Source organism: Oncorhynchus mykiss, chromosome 7 (assembly GCF_013265735.2).
Source record: "Oncorhynchus mykiss isolate Arlee chromosome 7, USDA_OmykA_1.1, whole genome shotgun sequence".
NCBI classification, from domain to species: domain Eukaryota; kingdom Metazoa; phylum Chordata; class Actinopteri; order Salmoniformes; family Salmonidae; genus Oncorhynchus; species Oncorhynchus mykiss.
Genome location: NC_048571.1, coordinates 72847182 through 72871675, shown reverse-complemented (window position 1 = coordinate 72871675; position 24494 = coordinate 72847182). Strand labels below are relative to the sequence as shown.

Genomic DNA, 24494 nt, shown 5'->3' with positions numbered 1-24494 from the left:
CCAGGACCAAGTTTGGGAAACCCTGATCTAGGGTATATAACCCTCAATGATAATTGGTCTGTGTAAGCCTACTCATTGTCAAACTAATACCATTAAAGCAAAAACAAGTTAGTCACTCTAGAACATGTTAGAATGCTTACGCTAGTCTTGTCACCAACGAGAGGTGCGTGTGTGATTATTTTTGGTGTGCCAGAGAGAGCGTTATCGAATCCAAGAGATGGTGCATGCTAGACCCTTCAGAAAGTATTCATACCCCTTGACTCATTACACATTTTATTGTTACACCCTGAATTCAAAATTGATTAAATTGTTTTTTCCCCTCACCCATCTACACACAATAACCCATAATAACGTGAAAACATGTTTTTAGAAATGTTTGCAAATTTGTTGAAAATTAAATACAGAAATATTGAATTTACATAAGTATTCACGTCCCTGAGTCAATACTTTGTAGAAGCACCTTTAGGCAGCAATTACATCCGTGAGTCTTTATGAGTCTGTAAGAGCTTTCCACACCTGGATTGTTCAACATTTCCTTTGTTATTTTCAACATTCTTCAAGCTCAAGTCAAATTGGTTGTTGATCATTGGTAGACAAGCATTTTCAGGTCTTCCCATAGATTTTCAAGTAGATTTAAGTCAAATCTCGGCCACTCAGGAACATTCACTGTCTTTTTGGTAGGCAACTCCAGTGAAGATTTGGCCTTGTGCTTTAGGTTATTGTCCTGCTGAAAAGTTTTTATCTCCCAGTGTCTGGTGGAAAGCAGACTGAACCAGGTTTTCCTCCAGGATTTTGCCTGTGCTTAGCTCCCTTCCGTTTATTTTTTATCCTGAACAATTCCTCAGTCCTTAACGATTACAAGCATACCCATAACATGATGCAGCCACCACTATGCTTGAAAATATGGAGAGTGGTACTCAGTAATGTGTTGGATTGGATTTGCCCCAAACATAACACTTTGTATTCAGGACAAAAAGTTAATTGCTTTGTGACAATTTTTGCAGTATTACTTCAGTGCCTTGTTTCAAACAGGATGCATGTTTTGAAATATTCGTATTATGTACAAGCTTCCTTCTTTTCACTCTGTCAATTAGGTTAGTATTGTGGAGTAACTACAATGTTGTTGATCCATCCTCAGTTTTCCCCTATCACAACCATTAAAGTCTGTATCAGTTTTAGTCACCATTGGTCTTATGATGAAATCCTCGCCGTCAACTGAGTTAGGAAGGACACATTTATCTTTGTAGTGACTGTGTGTATTGGTACACCATCCAAAGTGTAATTAATAACTTCACCATGCTCAAAGGGATATTCAATGTCTGCTTTATTGTTCTTTTTTTTACCCATCTACCAATTGGAAAACCTTACTGGTGTTTGTGGTTGAGTTTGTGTTTGAAATTCACAGCTCGACTGAGGGACCTTACAGATAATAGTGTTTTTTTCTAAATCAAATAAAAATGTATTTGTCACATGCGCCAAATACAACAGGTGTAGTAGACCTTACAGTGAAATGCTTTCTAACAAGCCATTAACCAACAATGCAAAAAAAATACATATTGAATAAAAAATGTATGAGTAAAATGTTGTTTTTTAAAAATAAAGATTTATTTAAAGAGCAGCAGTAAAATAACAGTACAGGGGGTACCGGTACATGGTCAATGTGTGGTGGCACAGGTTAGTTGAGGTGATTAATATGTAGAGTTAAAGTGACTATGCATAGATAATAAACAGAGAGTATTGGCGCTCCGGTACCGCTTGCCGTGCGGTAGCAGAGAGAACAGTCTATGACTTGGGTGGCTGTAGTCTTTGATGATTTTTAGGGCCTTCCTCTGACACCACCTGGTATACAGGTCCTGGATGGCAGGAAGCTTGGCCCCAGTGATGTACTGGGTCGGACGCACTACCCTCCGTAGTGCCTTACAGTCGGAGGCCAAGCAGTTGCCATACCAGGCAGTGATGGTAGTGATGCAACCACAGACACATCGATGAGAATGGGGGCATCATTTAAAAATCATGTTAATCACCATAAATGCACACGGAGTGAGTCCATGCAACTTATTATGTGACTTGTTAATCACCTTTTTACTCCTGATCATATTTAGGCTCACCATAACAAAGGGGTTGAATACTTATTGACTCAAGACATGTCAGCTTTTCATGTTTAATTAATTAATTAAAAAACATAAATCAACTTTGATACAATGGGGTGTGCAGGCCATTGAATAAATAAAAAAAAAACATTTAATCTATTTCAAATTCAGGCTGTAACACAACAAAATGTGAAAAAAGTAAAGAGGTGTGAACACTTTCTGAAGTACATTCGTAAATTATTCAGACCCCTTCTCTATTTCCACATTTTGTTATTTTACAGCCTTTTTCTAAAATGTATAAAATAATTTTTTCCCTCATCAATCTACAAACAATACCACATAATAACAAAGTGAAAACATTTTTAAAAAAGTTTTACATAAGTATTTAGATCCTTCGCTATGAGACTCTAAATTGAGCTCAGGTGCATCCTTTTTTCCATTGATCATCCTTGAAATGTTTCTACAATGTAATTGGGGTCCACCTGTCGTAAATTAAATTGATTGGACATGATTTGGAAAGGCACACACCTGTTTATATAAGATCCCACAGTTGACAGTGCATGTCAAAGCAAAAACCAAACCATGTTGTCGAAGGGATTGTCCGTAGAGCTCCGAGACAGGATTGTGTCGAGGCACAGATCTGGGAAAGGGTGCCAAAAAATATCTGCAGCATTGAAGGTCCCCAAGAACACAATTGCCTCCATCATTCTTAAATGGAAGAAGTTTGGAACCAGCTAGACTCTTCCTAGAGCTGGCTACCCCGCCAATCTGAGCAATTGGGGGAGAAGGGGCTTGGTCAGGGAGGTGACCAAGAACCCGATGGTCACTCTGACAGAGCACCAGATATTCCACTGTAGAGATAGGAGAACCTTCCAGAAGGACAACCATCTCTGCAGCACTCCACCAATCAGACCTTTATGGTAGAATGGCCAGTTGGAAGCCACTCCTCAGTGGCATGATCACTACAGTGAATCATGGTGGTGGCAGCATCATGCAGTGGGGATGTTTTTCAGCAGCAGGGAGAATAGTCACGATCGAGGGAAAGATGCACGGAGCAAAGTACAGAGAGATCCTTGATGAAAACCTGCTCCAGCCAAGACAACGTAGGAGTGTATTCGGATCAAGTCTCTGAATGTCCTTGAGTGGCCCAGCCAGAGTCCGGACTTGAACCTGATCAAACATCTCTGAAGAGACCTGAAAATAGCTATGCAGCAAAGCTCTCCATCCAACCTGAAAGAGCTTGAGAGGATCTGCAGAGAAGAATGGGAGAAACTCCCCAAATACAGGTGTGAGAAGCATGTAGCGTCATACCCAAGAAGACTCGAGGCTGTAATCACTGCCAAACGTGCTTCAACAAAGTACTGAGTAAAGGTCCTGAATACCTATGTGAATGTGAAATTTGCATTTTTTTTTATATATAATTTTGCAAACATTTCTCAAAAACTGTTTTTGCTTTGTCTTTATATGGTATTGTGTGTAGATTGGTGAGGGGAAAAAACGATGTAATACATTTTAGAATAAGGCTGTAACATAACAATATGGAAAAAGTCAAGGGTTCTGAATACTTCAAGAATGCACTGTGTATGGCTCTAAAGCATGCTACACAAATTATTGGGAAAGATAGATAATCCAAAATTATGATAATCTAGATTTCACAATCATTAGGTATTGAGGCATTTTCCTAAACTGGATCTTTGCATCATAAAGGCTACTGTGGTACAGTACACTTGCATTTGACTGTTGATGACGATGACATCACTATTGATTTGATAATGTCAGTTCTGATGTTATCCTTGATCAATGCATTGGAAGGAATATAAGTGTGTGGCTGATCTTAGTTTCATTCAAGGCACAATCTGGGATATTACCTGCTGTTCAATTGTCATTTCAATTAGCATATCATATTGTAAGGAACTTAGACTAACACCCAGCCATCTCGTCAAGAGACTCAGGATTGAGTTGGGCTACCCCCTGAATTCGTTATGTTGGTGTAGGGACATGTTTTTAGAATGAAGGGTGTTGAGTAGTGACCTTGGTACAACACCTTACCTGGACCTATTTGTGTAATGCATAAGGTGTTGAACTAACAGTCACATGGACCTGCGTTTGGATTTGAGAGTGGTTACATTTCCCCAGCACCATCCCTTAACTTTATACCAAACCAAACCTTAGGATTGTGGCTTTAAAGAGATTTGTAGCCGTGATCAGATGAAGCTTTAGTGCTATTTTGTTCTGAAAGGTCTTTATGCATAATGCTGAAGTATCTCATGGTGGTAAGCTTTTGGGCAATATCATACCAACATTGGACACCAAGCTTGTCACTGTTTTATGAAAATTATCAATAAACTCAACGACATTGGCATGGTTATGGTTCTCAAGGGAACACTAACCATGTTTCCATGTAAACACTTGACTGACTAGCCATCATGATCTCCTGATCCCTATTCAGTTCAGACAATATTGGAGGGGATTAAATAATGAATGAATCCAGAGTAGGGTGACCAAAATCTTATAAAGAAAATGTCTGGGAACATCTCTTCAGTGTTGCCAAAGGATGATAGACAAAAAAATACTATACATTGCACTGGCATGTGCCATTGTTTTATTTAATTGTTTTATGTTTTTTTTAATTACATTTTGTGTTTTCTGAGATAAATTACATTCGTTGTCCAATTTCTGTTATGGTTGTGTCCAAAAGTGTATAATTTTCAATTTTTTAATGTAAACAAATATTACAAAAACGTACACAACAAACTATTATGTGCAATTCAATGTGATGAGAGAATGCTGTGAATAAAATTACATTGTACCCTGTATGTTTATTTATCTACACTTGTGTCGTCATCAAGTGAAAACGTGACTTCAAACAGGAACCATAGGAAGGAAGGCGAATAAATCAAGATGGCGTTCCACTATGAAGCATGAAAGAGATTTCGATTCCAATAACATTTATTTTAACAAAGTTTGAAGAAGGTGTCTTTGCTTTTAGGTGTACGTACGTTTTTGGAGAAGCAAGACGGAGCAGATAATACGGGTAAGGGGGTTAATGGAAGATGTTATCTCAGTTTTCTTTCAGGGGCGGTGGCGGAGAGGGAGTGAACTAGCCAGCACTATCTAGTGCAGGCCACCAAACTAACATTAGCTAGCTAACGTTATCTAAAATGTCCACATCGGATATTCTTTATTTCTGATTGTCTTCCTTCCAGATTTTCAGTTAAGGTTTACGTTAACTTGTGGGTTATTTTGTGTCAGCTATCAAGCTAACGTTAGCTGGTCATGAAAAAGTTAGTTAGCTCATTTGTAGCTAACGTATTAACGTTAAACTGACTAAATTACCGTCCTATGCTATGTTAGCCTGCTATCTTTCTCCTCTTGAATTATCTTAATCTAACAGTTACTCGCCAATTGTTTTCCAAGGATAAATCACTCAAAATACCAGCTAACTATATAGATAGTCACACAAGCTGAGACAACCGAGCTAGCAGTCTACAGTCAGCAAGGGGTACTTTTATAGCCACTCTGACAGCTAGAAAAGTACACCCTAATGACTGTCATAGTTAGTTACGATTTTTAGTACGTTCTTTACACATCACATGTATTTCATTTAATGAATTACTATGCTATTTACTGGAATGTTACTTCATAAAAAGTTGTCGCTACTCTTGCTACGTCTGTGGATGAGTCATGCAAGTATGACTTGTTCAATGTTTCCAAGATGAGATTACAGTTGGCTAGCTATAGCTGCTTGAAAATGTCACGTGTTTTTGTTGATTATGGTTTGAGTAAGTGCACTAAAATATGTTGCTAAGGACGGGTGGCCATTGCATCGACTGTCACTGCATCGACATTCCGACTGATCGAGCTATATTTTGCTCCATGGTACGCTAATAAGTCCACCCATTACTTTTTACATTTATTTTTTATTTCACCTTTATTTACATTTACAAGTGCGACCTGGTCAAGATAAAGTAAAGCATTGCGACACAAACAACAACAGAGTTACACATGGAATTAACAAGTTTATAGTCAATATCACAATCGGGGGGAAAAAAGTATATATACAGTGTGTGCAAATGGCGTGAGGAGGTAAGGCAATGAATAGGCCATAGTAGCGAAGTAATTACAATTTAGCAAATGAACACGAGTGATAGATGAGCAGATGGTGATGTGCAAGTATAAATACTGGTGTGCAAAAAAGTAAATAAAAACAATATGGGGATGAGGTAGGTAGATTGGGTGGACTATTTACAGATGGGCTATGTACAGCTGCAGCGATCGGTTAGCTGCTCAGATAGCTGATGTTTAAAGTTAGTGAGGGAAATATAAGTCTCCAGCTTCAGCGATTTTATTTTATTTTTTGTACTTTTATTTTTTGCAATTCGTTCCTGTCATTGGCAGCAGAGAACTGGAAGGAAAGGTGGCCAAATGAGGTGTTGGTTTTGGGGATGACCAGTGAGAGATACATGCTGGAGCTCATGCTACGAGTGGGTATTATCGTGACCAGTGAGCTAAGGCGGCGCTTTACCTAGCATAGACTTATCTATGACCTGGAGCCAGTGGGTCTGGCGACGAGTATGTAGCGAGGGCCAGCCGACGAGAGCATATACAGGTCACAGTGGTGGGTGGTATATGGGGCTTTGGTGACAAAATGGATGGCCCTTTGGTGACAAAATGGATGGCCCTGTGATAGACTGCATCCAGTTTGCTGAGTAGAGTATTGGAAGCTATTTTGTAAATGACATCGCTGAAGTCGAGGATCGGTAGGATAGTCAGTTTTACGAGGGTATGTTTGGTGACTTGAGTGAAGGAGGCTTTGTTGCGAAATAGAAAGCCGATTTGATTTTGGATTGGAGATGTTTAATATGAGTCTGAAAGGATAGTTTACAGTCTAGCCAGACACCTAGGTATTTGTAGTTGTCCACATATTCAGTCAGAACCGTCCAGAGTAGTGATGCTTGTCGGGCGGGCGGATGCAGGCAGCAATCGGTTGAAAGCATGCATTTGGTTTTACTAGCGTTTAAGAGCAGTTGGAGGCCATGGAAGGAGAGTTGTGTGGCATTGAAGCTCGTTTGGAGGTTAGTTAGCACAGTGTCCAGGGAAGGTCCAGAAGTATACAGAAGATTGTCGTCTGCGTCGAGGTGGATCAGGGAATCACCCGCAGAAAGAGCGACATCTTTGATATATACAGAGAAACGAGTCGGCCCAAAAATTGAACCCTGTGGTACCTCCCCATAGAGACTGCCAGAGGTCCGGACAACAGGCCCTCCGATTTGACACACTGAACTCTGAGAAGTAGTTGGTGAACCAGGCGAGGCAGTCATTAGAGAAACCAAGGCTGTTGAGTCTGCCGATACGAATACGGTGATTAACAGAGTTGAAAGCCTTGGCCAGGTCGATGAAGACAGCTGCACAGTACTGTCTTTTATCGATGGCGATTCTGATATAGTTTAGTACCTTGAGCGTGTCTGAGGTGCACCCGCTCGAAAACCGGATTGCAAAGCAGAGAAGGTGCGGTGGTATTCAAAATGGGCAGTGATCTGTTCATTAACTTGGCTTTCGAAGACTTTAGAAAGTTAGGGCAGGATGGATATAGGTTTATAACAGTTTGGGTCTAGAGTGTCACCCCCATTGAAGAGGGGGATGACCGCGGCAGCTTTCCAATCTTTAGGGATCTCAGACGACTTGCCTAAAAAGTGTTGTGATCCCGAAGTGTGATCTGCTTCTGGGGGGCCGTCTTACATAACAGTAAACAGTGTTTTAAAAATGTGTGCAGTCTGGTTTTCTTAATATAAGGAATTTGTGTACCTTTTACAAGCTGCTTTTAGACTTTTACTCAAGTAGAATTTTACTGGGTGACTTAAACGTTTAATTTAGTCATTTTAGGGCACTGAGTGGTGCAGTGGTCTAAGGCACCACAGTGCTAGAGGCGTCACTACACACCCGGGTTCAATCCCGGGCTGTATTACCACTGGCCGCAATCGGGAGTCCCATAGAGCGGCGCACAATTGGGCAAGCATTGTCTGGGTTAGGGGAGGGTTTGGCCGGGGTATTCCGTCATTGTAAATTAGAATTTGTTCTTAATTGACTTGCCTAGTTAAATAAAAAAAATACATATATGGGGTACTAGTACAGAGTGGATTTTTCCTGGGGTATGAGGAAATTAGGGTAAATATTTACATTTACAGTGCCTTCAGAAAGTATTCACACACCTTGACTTTTTCCACATTTCTTTGTTACAAATTGGTATTCATGTATTTAATTGTTATTCTTTTTCATCGATGTACACACTTCTCTGTCAGTGGAAGAAATATTAATATTTGTATAACATCTATTGAAAAGAAATGGTATTAGGTAAGTGTCCAAACCTGTGAGTGTTAGAATTACCTTTCACAGTGATTACAGCTGTGGGTCTTTCTGGGTAAATCGCTAAGAGCTTCCCGCATCTGGATTGTGCAACATTTGCCAATTTTATTTAGATTATTTTCAAAATTCTTCAAGGTCTGACAAATTTGATGTTGATCATTGCTAGACAATCATTTTCAGATTTTCAAGCAGATTAATATGAGCTAACTTTTAAAAATAAATTAATTTAACCAAGAACAAATTATTATTTACAATGATGTCCTACCAGGGAACAGTGGTTTAACTATCTGAATAGACAATCGGACAATTTATTTATTATTATGTTTTCTTCTTGGGCCTCTATAACTATCTATTGTTCTTATTTTTGTTGTTGTTGTGTGATTTGGATTAATCCCCTCTACCACACGGAACCCCACTAATCTACTGACCGAACACAAGAGGTGGCTAACAACAGACCTCCATCCTATGCTAGCTTGCTATCGATGGCCTGGCTAGCTGTCTAAATCGCCGTGACCCCCAACCAACCTCTCCACTCACTGGACCCTTTTGATCACTCGACTAAGCATGCCTCTCCTTAATGTCAATATGTCTTGTCCATTGCTGTTCTGGTTAGTGTTTATTGGCTTATTTCACTGTAGAGCCTCTAGTCCTGCTCACTATACCTTATCCAACCTATTAGTTCCACCACCCACACATGCAATGACATCTCCTGGTTTCAATGATGATTCTAGAGACAATATCTCTCTCTTCATCACTCAATACCTAGGTTTACCTCCACTGTATTCACATCCTACCATATCTTTGTCTGTACATTATACCTTGATGCTATTTTATCGCCCCCAGAAACCTCCTTTTACTCTCTGTTCCAGACGTTCTAAACGACCAATTCTTATTGCTTTTAGCCGCACCCTTATTCTACTACTACTCTGTTCATCTGGCGATGTAGAGGTGAATCCAGGCCCTGCAGTGCCTAGCTCCACTCCTATTCCCCAGACGCTCTCTTTTGACGACTTCTGTAACCGTAATAGCCTTGGTTTCATGCATGTTAACATTAGAAGCCTCCTCCCTAAGTTTGTTCTATTCACTGCTTTAGCACACTCTGCCAACCCGGATGTTCTAGCTGTGTCTGAATCCTGGCTTAGGAAGACCACCAAAAATTCAGACATTTTAATTCCAAACTACAACATTTTCAGACAAGATAAAACTGCCAAAGGGGGCGGTGTTGCAATCTACTGCAAAGATAGCCTGCAGAGTTCTGTCCTACTATCCAGGTCTGTACCCAAACAATTTGAACTTCTACTTTTAAAAATCCACCTCTCTAAAAACAAGTCTCTCGCCGTGGCCGCCTGCTATAGACCACCCTCTGCCCCCAGCTGTGCTCTGGACACCATATGTGAACTGATTGCCCCCCATCTATCTTCAGAGCTCGTGCTGCTAGGCGACCTAAACTGGAACATGCTTAACACCCCAGCCATCCTACAATCTAAACTTGATGCCCTCAATCTCACACAAATTATCAATGAACCTACCAGGTACCTCCCCAAAGCCTTAAACACGGGCACCCTCATAGATATCATCCTAACAAACTTCCCCTCTAAATACACCTCTGCTGTCTTCAACCAAGATCTCAGCGATCACTGCCTCATTGCCTGCATCCGTAATGGGTCAGCGGTCAAACGACCTCCACTCATCACTGTAAAACGCTCCCTGAAACACTTCAGCGAGCAGGCCTTTCTAATCGACCTGGCCGGGGTATCCTGGAAGGATATTGATCTCATCCCGTCAGTAGAGGATGCCTGGATATTTTTTTTTAAATGCCTTCCTAACCATCTTAAACAAACATGCCCCATTCAAGAAATTTAGAACCAGGAACAGATATAGCCCTTGGTTCTCCCCAGACCTGACTGCACTTAACCAACACAAAAACATCCTATGGCGTTCTGCATTAGCATCGAACAGCCCCCGTGATATGCAGCTGTTCAGGGAAGCTAGAAACCATTATACACAGGCAGTTAGAAAAGCCAAGGCTAGCTTTTTCAAGCAGAAATTTGCTTCCTGCAACACTAACTCAAAAAAGTTCTGGGACACTGTAAAGTCCATGGAGAATAAGAACACCTCCTCCCAGCTGCCCACTGCACTGAAGATAGGAAACACTGTCACCACTGATAAATCCACCATAATTGAGAATTTCAATAAGCATTTTTCTACGGCTGGCCATGCTTTCCACCTGGCTACTCCTACCCCGGTCAACAGCACTGCACCCCCAACAGCAACTCGCCCAAGCCTTCCCCATTTCTCCTTCTCCCAAATCCATTCAGCTGATGTTCTGAAAGAGCTGCAAAATCTGGACCCCTACAAATCAGCCGGGCTAGACAATCTGGACCCTTTCTTTCTAAAATTATCTGCCGAAATTGTTGCCACCCCTATTACTAGCCTGTTCAACCTCTCTTTCGTGTCGTCTGAGATTCCCAAAGATTGGAAAGCAGCTGCGGTCATCCCCCTCTTCAAAGGGGGGGACACTCTTGACCCAAACTGCTACAGACCTATATCTATCCTACCATGCCTTTCTAAGGTCTTCGAAAGTCAAGTCAACAAACAGATTACCGACCATTTCGAATCTCACCATACCTTCTCTGCTATGCAATCTGGTTTCAGAGCTGGTCATGGGTGCACCTCAGCCACGCTCAAGGTCCTAAATGATATCTTAACCGCCATCGATAAGAAACATTACTGTGCAGCCGTATTCATTGATCTGGCCAAGGCTTTCGACTCTGTCAATCACCACATCCTCATCGGCAGACTCGACAGCCTTGGTTTCTCAAATGATTGCCTCGCCTGGTTCACCAACTACTTCTCTGATAGAGTTCAGTGTGTGAAATCGGAGGGTCTGTTGTCCGGACCTCTGGCAGTCTCTATGGGGGTGCCACAGGGTTCAATTCTTGGACCAACTCATCTCTGTATACATCAATGAGGTCGCTCTTGCTGCTGGTGAGTCTCTGATCCACCTCTACGCAGACGACACCATTCTGTATACTTCCGGCCCTTCTTTGGACACTGTTAACTAACCTCCAGGCAAGCTTCAATGCCATACAACTCTCCTTCCGTGGCCTCCAATTGCTCTTAAATACAAGTAAAACTAAATGCATGCTCTTCAACCGATCGCTACCTGCACCTACCCGCCTGTCCAACATCACTACTCTGGACGGCTCTGACTTAGAATACGTGGACAACTACAAATATTTAGGTGTCTGGTTAGACTGTAAACTCTCCTTCCAGACCCATATCAAACATCTCCAATCCAAAGTTAAATCTAGAATTGGCTTCCTATTTCGCAACAAAGCATCCTTCACTCATGCTGCCAAACATACCCTTGTAAAACTGACCATCCTACCAATCCTCGACTTTGGCGATGTCATTTACAAAATAGCCTCCAATACCCTACTCAACAAATTGGATGCAGTCTATCACAGTGCAATCTGTTTTGTCACCAAAGCCCCATATACTACCCACCATTGCGACCTGTACGCTCTCGTTGGCTGGCCCTCGCTTCATACTCGTCGCCAAACCCACTGGCTCCATGTCATCTACAAGACCCTGCTAGGTAAAGTCCCCCCTTATCTCAGCTCGCTGGTCACCATAGCATCTCCCACCTGTAGCACACGCTCCAGCAGGTATATCTCTCTAGTCACCCCCAAAACCAATTCTTTCTTTGGCCGCCTCTCTTTCCAGTTCTCTGCTGCCAATGACTGGAACAAACTACAAAAATCTCTGAAACTGGAAACACTTATCTCCCTCACTAGCTTTAAGCACCAACTGTCAGAGCAGCTCACAGCTTACTGCACCTGTACATAGCCCACCTATAATTTAGCCCAAACAACTACCTCTTTCCCTACTGTATTTAATTTATTTATTTATTTTGCTCCTTTGCACCCCATTATTTTTATTTCTACTTTGCACATTCTTCCATTGCAAAACTACCATTCCAGTGTTTTACTTGCTATATTGTATTTACCTTGCCACCATGGCCTTTTTTGCCTTTACCTCCCTTCTCACCTCATTTGCTCACATTGTATATAGACTTGTTTATACTGTATTATTGACTGTATGTTTGTTTTACTCCATGTGTAACTCTGTGTTGTTGTATCTGTCGAACTGCTTTGCTTTATCTTGGCCAGGTCGCAATTGTAAATGAGAACTTGTTCTCAACTTGCCTACCTGGTTAAATAAAGGTAAAATAAATAAATAAAAACTGCCTTGTTAAAACCCGGGTTAACTGCTTTGTTCAGGGGCAGAACAACAGATTTCTTTACCTTGTCAGCTCGGGGATTCGAGCTGGCCCAACGCTCTAACCACTAGGCTACCTGCCACCCCAGGTGACTAGGCCACTCGAACATTCACTGTCTTGGAAAGCAACTCATGTAGATTTGGCCTTGTGTTTTAGGGGGTCCTGCTGAAAGGTGAATTCATATCAGTGTCTAGTGGAAAGCAGACTGATCCCGGTTTCCACTAGGATTTTGCCTGTGCTTAGCTTCATTCCGTTTTTAAATTTTTATCATGAACAATTCCCCAGTCCATAACGATTACATGCATACCCATAATATGATAGACTGTTCTCTCTGCTACCGCACGGCAAACGGTACTGGAGCGCTAAGTACAGGACCAAAAGGCTCCTGAACAGCTTCTACCCCCAAGTCATAAAACTGCTAAATAGTTAACCAAATATGTTACATGACCAAATGTATGTGGACATCTCATTCCAAAATCATGGGCATTAACGTGGAGTTGGTCCTCCTAGATGTTGGAACATTGCTACGGGGACTTGCTTCCATTCAGCCACGAGCATTAGTGAGGTCGGTAACTGATGTTGGGCAATTAGGTCTGGCTCGCAGTCTGCGTTCCAATTCATCCCAAAGGTGTTTAATAGGGTTGAGGTCAGGGCTTTGTGCAGGCTAATCAAGTTCTTCCACACCGATCTCGGCAATTTCTGTGTGGAACTCACTTTGTGCACAGGGGCATTGTCATTCTGAAACAGGAAAGGGCCTTCCCCAAACTGTTGCCACAAATTTGGAAGCACAGAATTGTCTAGAATGTCATTGTATGCTGTAGCATTAAGATTTCCCTTCACTGGTACTAAGGGGTCTAGCCCAAACCATGAAAAACAGCACCAGACCATTATTCCTCATCCACCAAACTTTACAGTTGGCACGGCATTGGGACTGGTAGCATTCTCCTGGCATCAGCCAAACCTAGATTTGTCTGTCGGATGGTGAAGCGTGATTCGTCACTCCCGAGAACGTGTTTTCTCTGCTCCAGAATCTAATGGTGGCGAGCTTTACACCACTCCAGCCGATGCTTGGCATTGTTCATGGTGCTCTTAGGCTTGTGTGTGGCTGCTCAGCCATAGACACCCATTTTTTGAAGCTCCCGATGAACCGTTCTTGTGCTGACATTGCTTCCAGAGGCAGTTTGGAACTCTGTAGTGAGTGTTGCAACCGAGGACTGATGATTTTTGCATGCTACAGCACTTGGCTATCCCGTTCTGTGAGCTTGTGTGGCCTACCACATCACGCTGAGGTGTTGTTGCTCCTGTTCTGTGAGCTTGTTTCCACTTCACAATAACAGCACTTACAGTTGACAGGGGCAGCTTTAGCAGGGCAGAAATTTGTCAGACTTGTTGGAAAGGTGGCATCCTAAGACTGCACCACATTGAAAGTCACTGAGCTCTTCAGTAAGGCCCAGTAAGGCTCTTCACTACTGCCCATGTTTGTCTATGGAGATTGCATTGCTGTGTGCTACATTTTTATACACTTGTCAGCCACAGTTGAAATATCAGAATCCACTCATTTGAATGCGTGTCCACATAGTTTTGTGTGTATAGATAGTCCAGGTAGCTACATTCTACTGTCTGCATCGACTCCTTTTTGACTCTGCACACATAATGGGCGACATACACAATGCAGACTAGTCACACACTCATCACATATGCTTCTGCCTATCTATCCTATTGCCTCATCACTTTACCATTACGGCCCTACCTGCAGTGCCTTCAGAAAGTAATCACACCCCTTTACTTTTTCCACATTTTGTTGTTACAGCCTGAATTTAAAATTGACGGAATTGCATTTAACTGGCCAACACACAATTTCCCATTTTAATGTCAGTTACGTTATTTCAATCAATAAGTATTCAACCCCTTTGTTATGGCATGCCTTAAAAATGTGCTTAACAATTCAGAAGTTGCTTGTACTCTGTGTGCAATAAGTGTTTAACATGATTTTTGAATGTCTACCTTATCTGTGTACCCCACACATACAATTATCTGTGAGGGCACCTATTGGTAGATGGGTAAAAAAAACAATAAAGCAGACATTGAGTATGCCTTTGCGCATGGTGAAGTTATTAATTACACTTTGGATGTTTTCTCAATACACCCAGTCACTACGAAGATGCATGTGTCCTTCCTAACTCAGTTGACGGAGAGGATTTAATCATAAGACCAATGGTGACTAAAACAGATTGAGTTTAATGGCTGTGATATGAGAACGGAGGATGAATCAACAACATTGTAGTTACTCCACCATACTAACCTACATGACAGAGTGAAAAGAAGGAAGACTGTAAAGAATTAAAATATTCCAAAACATGCATCCTGTTTGCAGCAAGTAATACTGCAACAAATGTGCAAAGCAATTAGCATTTTGTCCTGAATGCAAATGTATGTTTGGGGCAAATTCAACGCAATGCATTAGATGATCACTCTCCATATTTTCAAGCATAGTGTTGTTTGCATCATGCTATGGGTATGCTTGTAATCATTAAGAACGGGAGTTTTTCAGGATTAAAAAATCAACTGAATGGAGCTAAGCACATGCAAAATGTTAGATGAAAACCTGTTTGTCTGCTTTCCACCAGGCACAGGGAGATACATTCACCTTTCATCAGGACAATAACATAAAACACAAGGCAAATCTACACAAGTTGCTTACCAAGAAGACCGTGAATGTTCCTGAGTGGCTGATATTTTCAAGTAGATGTAAGTCAACTCTGTCAAGAACTGAAAGTGGTTGTCTAGCATTGAACCATTTGACAGATCTTGAAGAATATTACAAAGAATAATGGGCTAATGTTGCACAATACAGGTGTGGGAAGCTCTTCGACTCATCCAGAAAGTCTCACAGCTGTAATCGCTGCTAAAGGTGCTTCAACAGAGTATTGATTCAGGGGTGTGAATACTTATGTAAATGAGACATTTCTGTATTTCATTTTCAATACACTTGCTCAAATGTCAAACTTGTTTTTACTTTGTCATTATGGGGTATTGTGTGTAGCTGGGTGAGAAAATAAGTCCAGCGGTATAAATACTTTCTGAAGGCACTGTAATATGCCCCCATGGATATACCACTGTGTTTCTACAAAGGGGGCCTGTATGGTAGCTTTTTGGGAGAGGGGGCTCCCCAGTTGCCTGGCTATTCAGACTCCTTGCTCCGGCCAAACACTATGCCACACCTACGGACGTTGAGTTCTTCCCTGCAATGAGTCTGGATCTGAGTACCTCCCCAAACGCTTTACAGAATGCGAACACATTCGGTGGCCACCTGATTGGTCAAAGAAACGATGGGTTGGGCCAGAGCTAGAACACACGTGGGTAAAGCGGCAGTTTGAAAATTCATCATTGACTATGCTACTCAGATTGGTTAGGTTATCCAATCGTTGATGCCTTTGTTCTGTATGACTCCACTCGTCACCACAAATGACTAATATGATGTCAGACTAAAGTATGTAGTGAATGATAGAGCAGCTGAAGAATTTAGTGTGAGTTGTCAGGCTAGATCCCCAGCAGCACAAATTATCATAATGCTGCTCTGGTCACGTATGTACAGGCTGGGATATAGTTTACAGTGCATTCGGGAAGTATTCAGACACCTTGACTTTATCCACATTTTGTAATTGATGAGGATTTTAACAATTTTAATCCCACTACAAACACTACCTTGTAATGACAAAGTGAAAACAGATTTTTGCAAATTCTTTACAAAAAACCCAACTTATTTACGTAAGGAAAGGGGGATACCTAGTCATTTGTCCATCTGAAATGTGTTTTCTGCATTTACCCCAACTCTGAATCAGAGGTGCGTTAATCGACATCCACATCTTCGACGCCTGGGGGAACAGTGGGTTAACTGCCTTGCTCGGGGGCAGAACGACCACATTTTTTTTTAATATATATTTTTTTTACCTTATCAGCCTCGGGGATTCAATCCAGCAACCTTCCTGTTACTGGCCTAACCACCATAGGTATTCAGACCCTTTGCTATGAAACTTGAAATTGCTCAGGTGCGTCCTGTTTCCGTTGATCATAATCCTTGAAATGTTCCTACAACTTGGAGTTTCACCTCTGGTACATTCAATTGATTGGACTAGATTTGGAAAGGCGCTCACACCTGTCTATATAAGGTCCTACAGTTGACAGTGCATGTCAGAGCAAAAACCAAGCCATGAGGTCGAAGGAATTGTCCGTAGAGCTCTGAGACAGGATTGTGTCGAGGCACAGATCTGGGGAAGGGTACCAACATAATTATGTAGCATTGGAAGTCCCCAAGAACATCCTTCTTAAATGGAAGAAGTTTGGAACCAGCAATACTCTTCCAAGAGCAGGCAGTCTGACCGAACTGAGCAATTGGGGGAATGGCCTTGGTCGGGGAGGTGACCAAGAACCTGATGGTCACTCTGACAGAGCTCGAGTTCTCCTGTGGAGATTGGAGAACCTTCCAGAAGGACAACCATCTCTGCAGCACTCCACCAATCAGGCCTTTATGGTTGAGTGGCCAGATAGAAGCCACTCCTCAGTAAAAGGCACACGACAGCCCGCTTGGAGTTTACCAAAAGACACCCAAAGTCTTTGACCATGAGAAACAAGATTCTCTGGTCAGATGAAACAAAGATTTAACTATTTGGCCTGAATGCCAAGCGTCACGTCTGAAACCTGGCACTATTACCGCAGTGAATCATGGTGGGGGAAGCATCAGCAGTGGTAATCTTTTTCAATGGCAGGGACTGAGATGCTAGTCAGGATCGAGGGAAAGATGAACGGAGTAAAGTACAGAAATATCCTTGATGAAAACCTGCTCCAGAGCGCTCAGGACCTCAGACTGGAGCGAAGGTTCACCTTCCAGTAGGACTATGACCCTAAGCACACACCCAAGACAACACAGGACAGGCTTCAGGACAAGTCTCAATGTCCTCGCGTCGCCCAGACAGAACCCAAACCCGACCTAACATCTCTGAAGAGACCTGAAAATAGGTTGGATGGGGAGCGTCGCTGCACAGCTGACAGCTTGAGGATCTGCAGAGAAGAATACCACCCCAAATACAGGTGTGCCAAGCTTTATCCTAGTCTTCACTCAAGGAGACTCGAAGCTGTAATTACTGCCAAACGTGCTTCAACAAAGTACTGAGTAAAGGGTCTCAATACTTATGTAAATGTGATTTTTCTGGATTAAACATTTCTTTGCATCAATGTATACTACCATTCAAAAGTTTGGTGTCACTTAGAAATATTTAGCTTTTTTGTAAATTAAAATAACAATCGGAAATAGTATTATTATTATTATTAAACCTTTATTTAACCAGGAAGGGCTCACTGAGATTCAATCTCTTTTTTTAAGAGCGTCCTGGCCAAGATGGGCATCACCAAGACGATGGCGCAGAGGACATAAAAGCCCTTTTACCAAATTCAGTTCGGACATTTGGAACAGTTAGCAGGTCCAGCAAACGAACAGAGTACCCATCACATTTCTGAACAGTAAAAATAGTAGTAGTACTAGTAAAGGCATAAATGTAGCTGATACTAGTCTTCTGGCTTCAAAAGAAAAACAGGCCTTATGTCTAAAATAAAATCCCAATTTCAGCTTCTTGTAAGTTTATGATATTTATGAGGTCACAGTCTCAAATTCAATGCTCTGACAGGTAATAATAGGTGAAAAGTTCAGAGGTCTATTTCTTGCTTTAGAAAACACCATTTAGTTTAGTTTTGTCAGTATTGAGGATAAGCTTCAATTGATACAGTATAAAAAGCAGTTTGCAAGTTCTGGAAAGCTTATGTACGAGACGCAGTAAATAACAGTATCATCAGCATAAAAATGAAGTTGCGCGTTTTGGACATTTTTGTCTAAATTATTTATATAAGTAGTGAATAAGAGAGGACCAAGGACAGCCTTGGGGCACACCATTACAGACATACAGTTTAACAGACATGAGTCCATCAAATTGAGTGCACTGAGTTCTATCAGACAGATAGTTAGCAAACCATGCAACTGCATGCTCCGAAAGACCTACACTCGACAATCTCTGCCTTAGTATAGCATGATCAATTGTATCAAAAGCCTTAAAGATCAATAAAAAGTGAGACAAAAAAAAAAAAAAAAAGTTTGTCAAGGGCTACAAAAAACATTTAATCACATTTAAAACCTTCATGGCTGCTGTAATTGTGCTATGCTTTTTTTGTAGCTGGAAACTGAAGATTTTTTTAGGCGTACAGAAGCCCATTATCATCAACCATCACTGTGTTCCAATGGCATGTTTTGTTATGTAATCCAAATTTATAATTTTAAAAGGCTAATTGATCATTAGACAACCCTTTTGCAATTATATTAGCAGATGCCTCAAGTCCTCAACTGGCAGCTTCATTAAATAGTACCCACAAAACACCAGTCTCAATGTCAACAGTGAAGAGGTGACTCCAGGATGCTGGCCTTCAAGGTAGAGTTCCTCTGTCCAGTGTCTGTTCTTTTGCCCAGCTTAATATTAAATTTTTATCGGCCAGTCTGAGACATGGCCTTTTCTTTGCAACTCTGCCTAGAAGGCCAGCCTCCTGGAGTCGCCTCTTCACTGTTGACGTTGAGACTGGTGTCTTGCGGGTACTATTTAATGAAGATGCCAGTTGAGGACTTGTGAGGCGTCTCTTTCTCAAACTAGACACGCTAATGTACTTGTCCTCTTGTTCAGTTGTGCACTGGGGCCTCCCACTCTTTCTATTCTGGTTAGAGTCTATTCTGTTCTGTGAAGGGTGTAGTACACAGTGTTGTACGAGATCTTCAGTTTCTTGTCAATTTCTCGCATGAAATAGACTAACACATTTCTTCTGAAACTGATTTGTTTCTAGCCATTTTGAGCCTGTAATCAAACCCACAAATACTGATGCTCTAGATACTCAACTAGTCTAAAGAAGGCCAGTTTTATTGCTTCTTTAATCAGAAAAGCAGTTTTCAGCTGTGCTAACATAATTGCAAAAGGGTTTTCTCATGCTCAATTAGCCTTTTTTAAAAAATGATAAACTTGGATTAGCTAACACAACGTGCCATTGGAACACAGGAGGGATGGTTGCTGTTAATTGGCCTCTACACCTATGTAGATATTCCATTCCAAAGTCGGCCGTTTCCAGCTACAATAGTCATTTACAACATTAACAATGTCTACACTGTATTTTGGATCAATTTGATATTTTAATAGACAAACATGCTTTTCTTTCAAAAACAAGGACATTTCTAAGTAACCATAAACTTTTGAACGGTAGTGTATAATCTGTTTTTGCTTTGTCATTATGGGGTATTGTGTGTAGATTGAGGGGATTAAAAAAATAATGAAACATTTTAGAATAAAGCTGAAATGTAACAATGTCTAAAAAATTATAAATAAAGTCAAGGGGTCTGTACTTCCAAATGCTCTGTATAATGGTGGATATGGTGTTGATGTTTTGTGTTGTTTCAGGGTGTTTTCACACTTGGTCCCGTTCAACCAATTTTTGTGTACTCAGTGCAGTTCTCTTAGTTTTTTTGTGCAGTGTGAACTCTCCAAATGAACTCAGACCCTTCAAAAGATCCCCCGAACTGTAACCATCTCGTGAGGTGGTCTGAGTTTGGTTCTCTTGAATTCAGCGGTCTGGTTCTCCTTTTTTGAAGACAATTTTAACGCAAAGCTCCCCAGGTTTGCATGTCATTATTCCCGTACCCCACACTAGACTACTACAACACATTCCAAAATGTCTTTGTTCAGATTGTTTGCATTATGTGATCAATAGGCTGAGAGCTTCATAAGCTGTTCATTGATTGGGGTTTGAATAGTGTGAGAAGACGACATGTTTGGTGAGAAACAGAATTTGTACTATATTTTAGCTCTTAACTGGGTAGTAGCCTACCTTGTACAAATGTTTTTTTCAATTACAGCGTTGATTGAATAATTGCGGAATAAATAATCAAATGTATTTAAAGCCCTTTTTACATCAGCAGATGTCACAATACAGAAACCCAGCCTAAAACGCCAAAAAAACAAGCAATGCAGATGTAGAAGCATGGTGGCTAGGAAAAACTACCTGGAAATGCAGGAACCTAGGAAGAAACCAGGTTATGAGGGGTGGCCAGTCCTCTTCTGGCTGTGCTGTATGGAGATTATAACAGAAAATGGCCAAGATGTTCATAGATGACCAGCAGGGTATTATAATAATAGTGGTAGTTATTCTGTTACCAATCAAATGCAAATATTAATAGCATCTTCTGATTGCAAGTCTGTCTCATATTTTAACTAAATGCTGTCAATGTATTAGCGTACAAAATGTATAACTAGCTGTCCAATAACGCTTTCTGATTGAATGGCTTGTCCTACACATTGTAAAAACCCAGAATGCATGTTGGAAAGAGATATTGGTTCCTTTCTTAACATAGCAATGTGAATGCAAAGAGGACCACAAAATAGTTGAAGTGAACTGGCAAAAGAGTTGAGTCCTCAGTCAAAGGCAAGGGCAGTGTGAATACAAAGAGAACTGACTTCTTTTGCTCTTTGTTTTTACCCCAGAGTGCACTTTTAAATAGGACTGTGTGAAAACACCCTCACTGCTTCCTCTAAGGCATCTCTCGTTCATTCAAGAGCCCTTTGTGTTTTACAGACTCTAAATGGCTGCGAGGAAGTCTGATACCCACAACAATGGTGAGTGTCTCTCTTTCGGCCTCTTCCTCTGTTCTCCATCTGCTCATTTTGTTTTAAAAATATTCCTGCATTTGCGTCATGGTGTCATTTTTCATTTAGGCCATTCATTCATCCTGTTTTTCCAGGACCCATCAGCTACCTTGATGACGTTCCATTTAAAATCAACGATAAGTTCCGCTGCCCTGCCAAAGTGGGTCTTCCTGTTGGCTTCTGCCTGCCCGACTGTCTCTCTGTGCTTGCAGACCTGCAGGTAAGCCTTCTGATTTATGTCACTGTTGCATCAAGCGTTTCAATGATGGGGATGCTTGGTAATTTTGATCGCTTCCCTGTAATATTAGTCTGTATTAGGGGGGCACCTCTGTAAATGTTGAAAATAAGATCTCATGACTCAACCAGATTCACCCGGGTTGATTAGTCTCCATTCCTTTAGTCCTTTGTCTGCTGCTCCGCTCTAACTAGTCATGCTGGTTGTCTCTCTTTGGGCACTGCAGTATGACTTCTCCCTGGAGAGGCGGAGTGTGCGCTGGGGGGCGGAGCTGGCCGAGGCCAGGGCGGCGGAGGCCCGAGCTGCAGAGGTGGCCAGGGTTGAGTTGGAGAGCAGGGAGCACTCACCCCCCGCACAAGACCCTGACGGGGGATTGGCCGGCGGGGGCAAGAGGCCTCGCCCCGCCGAGGAGCAGGATGCTCTCCCGCCTGCATTGAATCCGCTGATGGCCGCACTGCGCCACAACGCCATCCTCACCCCGCTGCCCGCGCCCGCCAGGCAGACCGCTCCCAGCATCCCGGAGCCCCAGTACCTTAACCTGGCTGACTTTGAGCGCGAGGAGGACCCCTTCGACAAGCTGGAGCTGAAAACGCTGGACGATAGGGAGGAGCTGCGCAACATCCTCCAGAGCCAGCCACAGCCCCAGCAGCAGTCTGTATCCCCACCTGGGGAACCCCAGCCCGAGCTGGCATCGCGAGGCAGCACGCCTCCACCCCAACTCCTCACCACCAGCCTTCCGGCAAAAACTGCCTTTTCCCTCAACGGGCTGGTGGCGCAACTGGACATGGACAGAGCTGGGAGTCTGGCCCAGGGACGGACAATGGACCCAGACCGGCCCTGCAACATCCGCTCGCTGACCTTCCCCAAGCTGTCGGACCAAGGGGACTTGTTATTTGACTCCTACTCTCCAGCCCCTGTACCACCTAGCCTATCCACCGGCAGCCCACCGGCACACCAGCAAAAGACAGAGGAGCCACCCAGGCACACCCAAAATGGGGCACCAAAGCAGGTAAGCTTACACAAAGAAGGTGAAGTGGGTCGTTGCTTCGTTTCAATTACTAAATGTATTGCTTAATTATTTCAAACTTCTGAAAAGCTTAGAGGCTTTGTGGACCAGAGGAAGATGCTTTTTTTGGACTCTTATACAGATGTGATGCTATAAAAACTCTCTCTGCAAAGATAAATGCAGGTCCTCTCCCGTGCGGCGCGGCACTGCTCAACCTGTCTTCCAGTGGGCGGCAATGTGTGGAGACCATCGTGTCCATGGGGTACTCCTACGAGGGGGTCCTGCGGGCCATGCAGAGGCGAGGCCAGAATGTGGAGCAGGTACGCCCCTCCGCTCTCCCTCCCGATCACAGCACCCTAGGCCCATTTTTCTCTACACAGATCTGTTACAAAGAAATGTTCTATTTGATTCTGTGCTGTCATTCACTCACTGCCCATTGCGCCCAGATAATTTTCTGTGTCATGGTTGACTGTGAAGTCATCAGGTGTCTACGTTATGTGATTGTCTGTCTTCACAAAAAAGTCCACCAGGCAACAAGTTGAGGATGGTTTTTGTGAATAGATGAATTGCGCTTACAGTGTTTTCTTTTGTCTCAAAACACACCATCCATTACCTTTGTTTGATGCCTCAACACTATGATGGCATTGCAGTGATTGATTACAGTAGTACTGTAGGAGACACTCGTTAGGGGCTAGTTAACTCCCGAGTGGCGCAGTGGTCTAAGGCACTGCATCTCAGTGCAAGACACGAATCCAGGCTGTATCATATCTGGCTGTGATTGGGTGTCCCATAGGGCATCGCACAATTGGCCCATCGTCATCCGGGTTTGGCTGGGGCAGGCCATCATTGTAAATAAGAATTTGTTCTTAACTGACTTGCCTAGTTAAATAAAGGTTACAAAAAAACATTTGAATAAACATTAGCTAACAATGGAATGACAAAGTGGTAGTTGATACGTTTGACAGCTAACTTCCAAAATGAAAGTGTCCTCAAGCATCACGCAAGTACAATATTTTATCATGTGAATTTAGCTATCCCTCTAATCAACAATGAATATTCATGTATTTCTATTAAATGTCAACATTAGCTATTTCATAAATTCACCTCCAAGAATTTGGTCACCATTGTATTTGCAGTCATAATTATCTTGCTCTCAGCTTGTAAAACCACCTAGCAAATAGACAGTCTGGACTTGCACATGAAGCCATCACCAAAAGATCAACAATGTCTGTCATCCTGTGACCCAGGTGCTGGAGTACCTGTTTACTCATACGCGTCTTTGTGAGCGGGGATTTGAGTCCAGTGCCGTAGAGGAGGGCTTAGAGATGTACCAGTGCTCTGAAGAGAAGGTGAGTCCACCCACAGTCTCTACCAAACACCCAAAGACAGTTAGGATGACTAGCCAGCCAACTCCATTATCTCTGTTTCAACACACAAATAAGTTTAAGTTTATTTTTTATTTTTACAGGGACAGTGCACATTAATCAACGTTTCAGTAAAAGTGCCGGTTTTAGCCAGCCGGCTAATTTTCAACCGCAGTCCCTGGGCAGGTTATTAAAAACAATTACAATATAGACAATAGCAGCATAGAACAAGCAAGACATAGCAACATAGGACAAGCAAGACATAGCATACAGACAGAGCAACATAGGACAAGCAAGACGTAGCATACAGACAGAGCAACATAAAACAAAAAGCAGCAAGACAAAATTCATAAAAGCAACAAAGTGTTTCCACACCTCACAAGCTACAGACAACAGACAACATGGAAAGCGGCAACACACAGCTAGGG

General features: G+C 42.3%; 1 protein-coding gene across 1 annotated transcript in view; it reads left to right on the top strand.

The window, feature by feature from the left end:
• Positions 1-4951: 4951 nt before the first annotated feature.
• The window catches only part of LOC110528454 (ubiquitin-associated protein 1), a 30026-nt gene continuing 10483 nt past the window's right edge, over positions 4952-24494 (top strand). Inside the window, exons 1-6 of the mRNA XM_021610527.2 lie at positions 4952-5124; positions 21391-21431; positions 21557-21681; positions 21923-22705; positions 22876-23022; positions 23950-24051. Coding sequence (XP_021466202.1) covers positions 21398-21431; positions 21557-21681; positions 21923-22705; positions 22876-23022; positions 23950-24051 — 1191 coding nt within the window. The 5' untranslated portion in view covers positions 4952-5124; positions 21391-21397. The remainder of the gene's footprint in view (positions 5125-21390; positions 21432-21556; positions 21682-21922; positions 22706-22875; positions 23023-23949; positions 24052-24494) is intronic.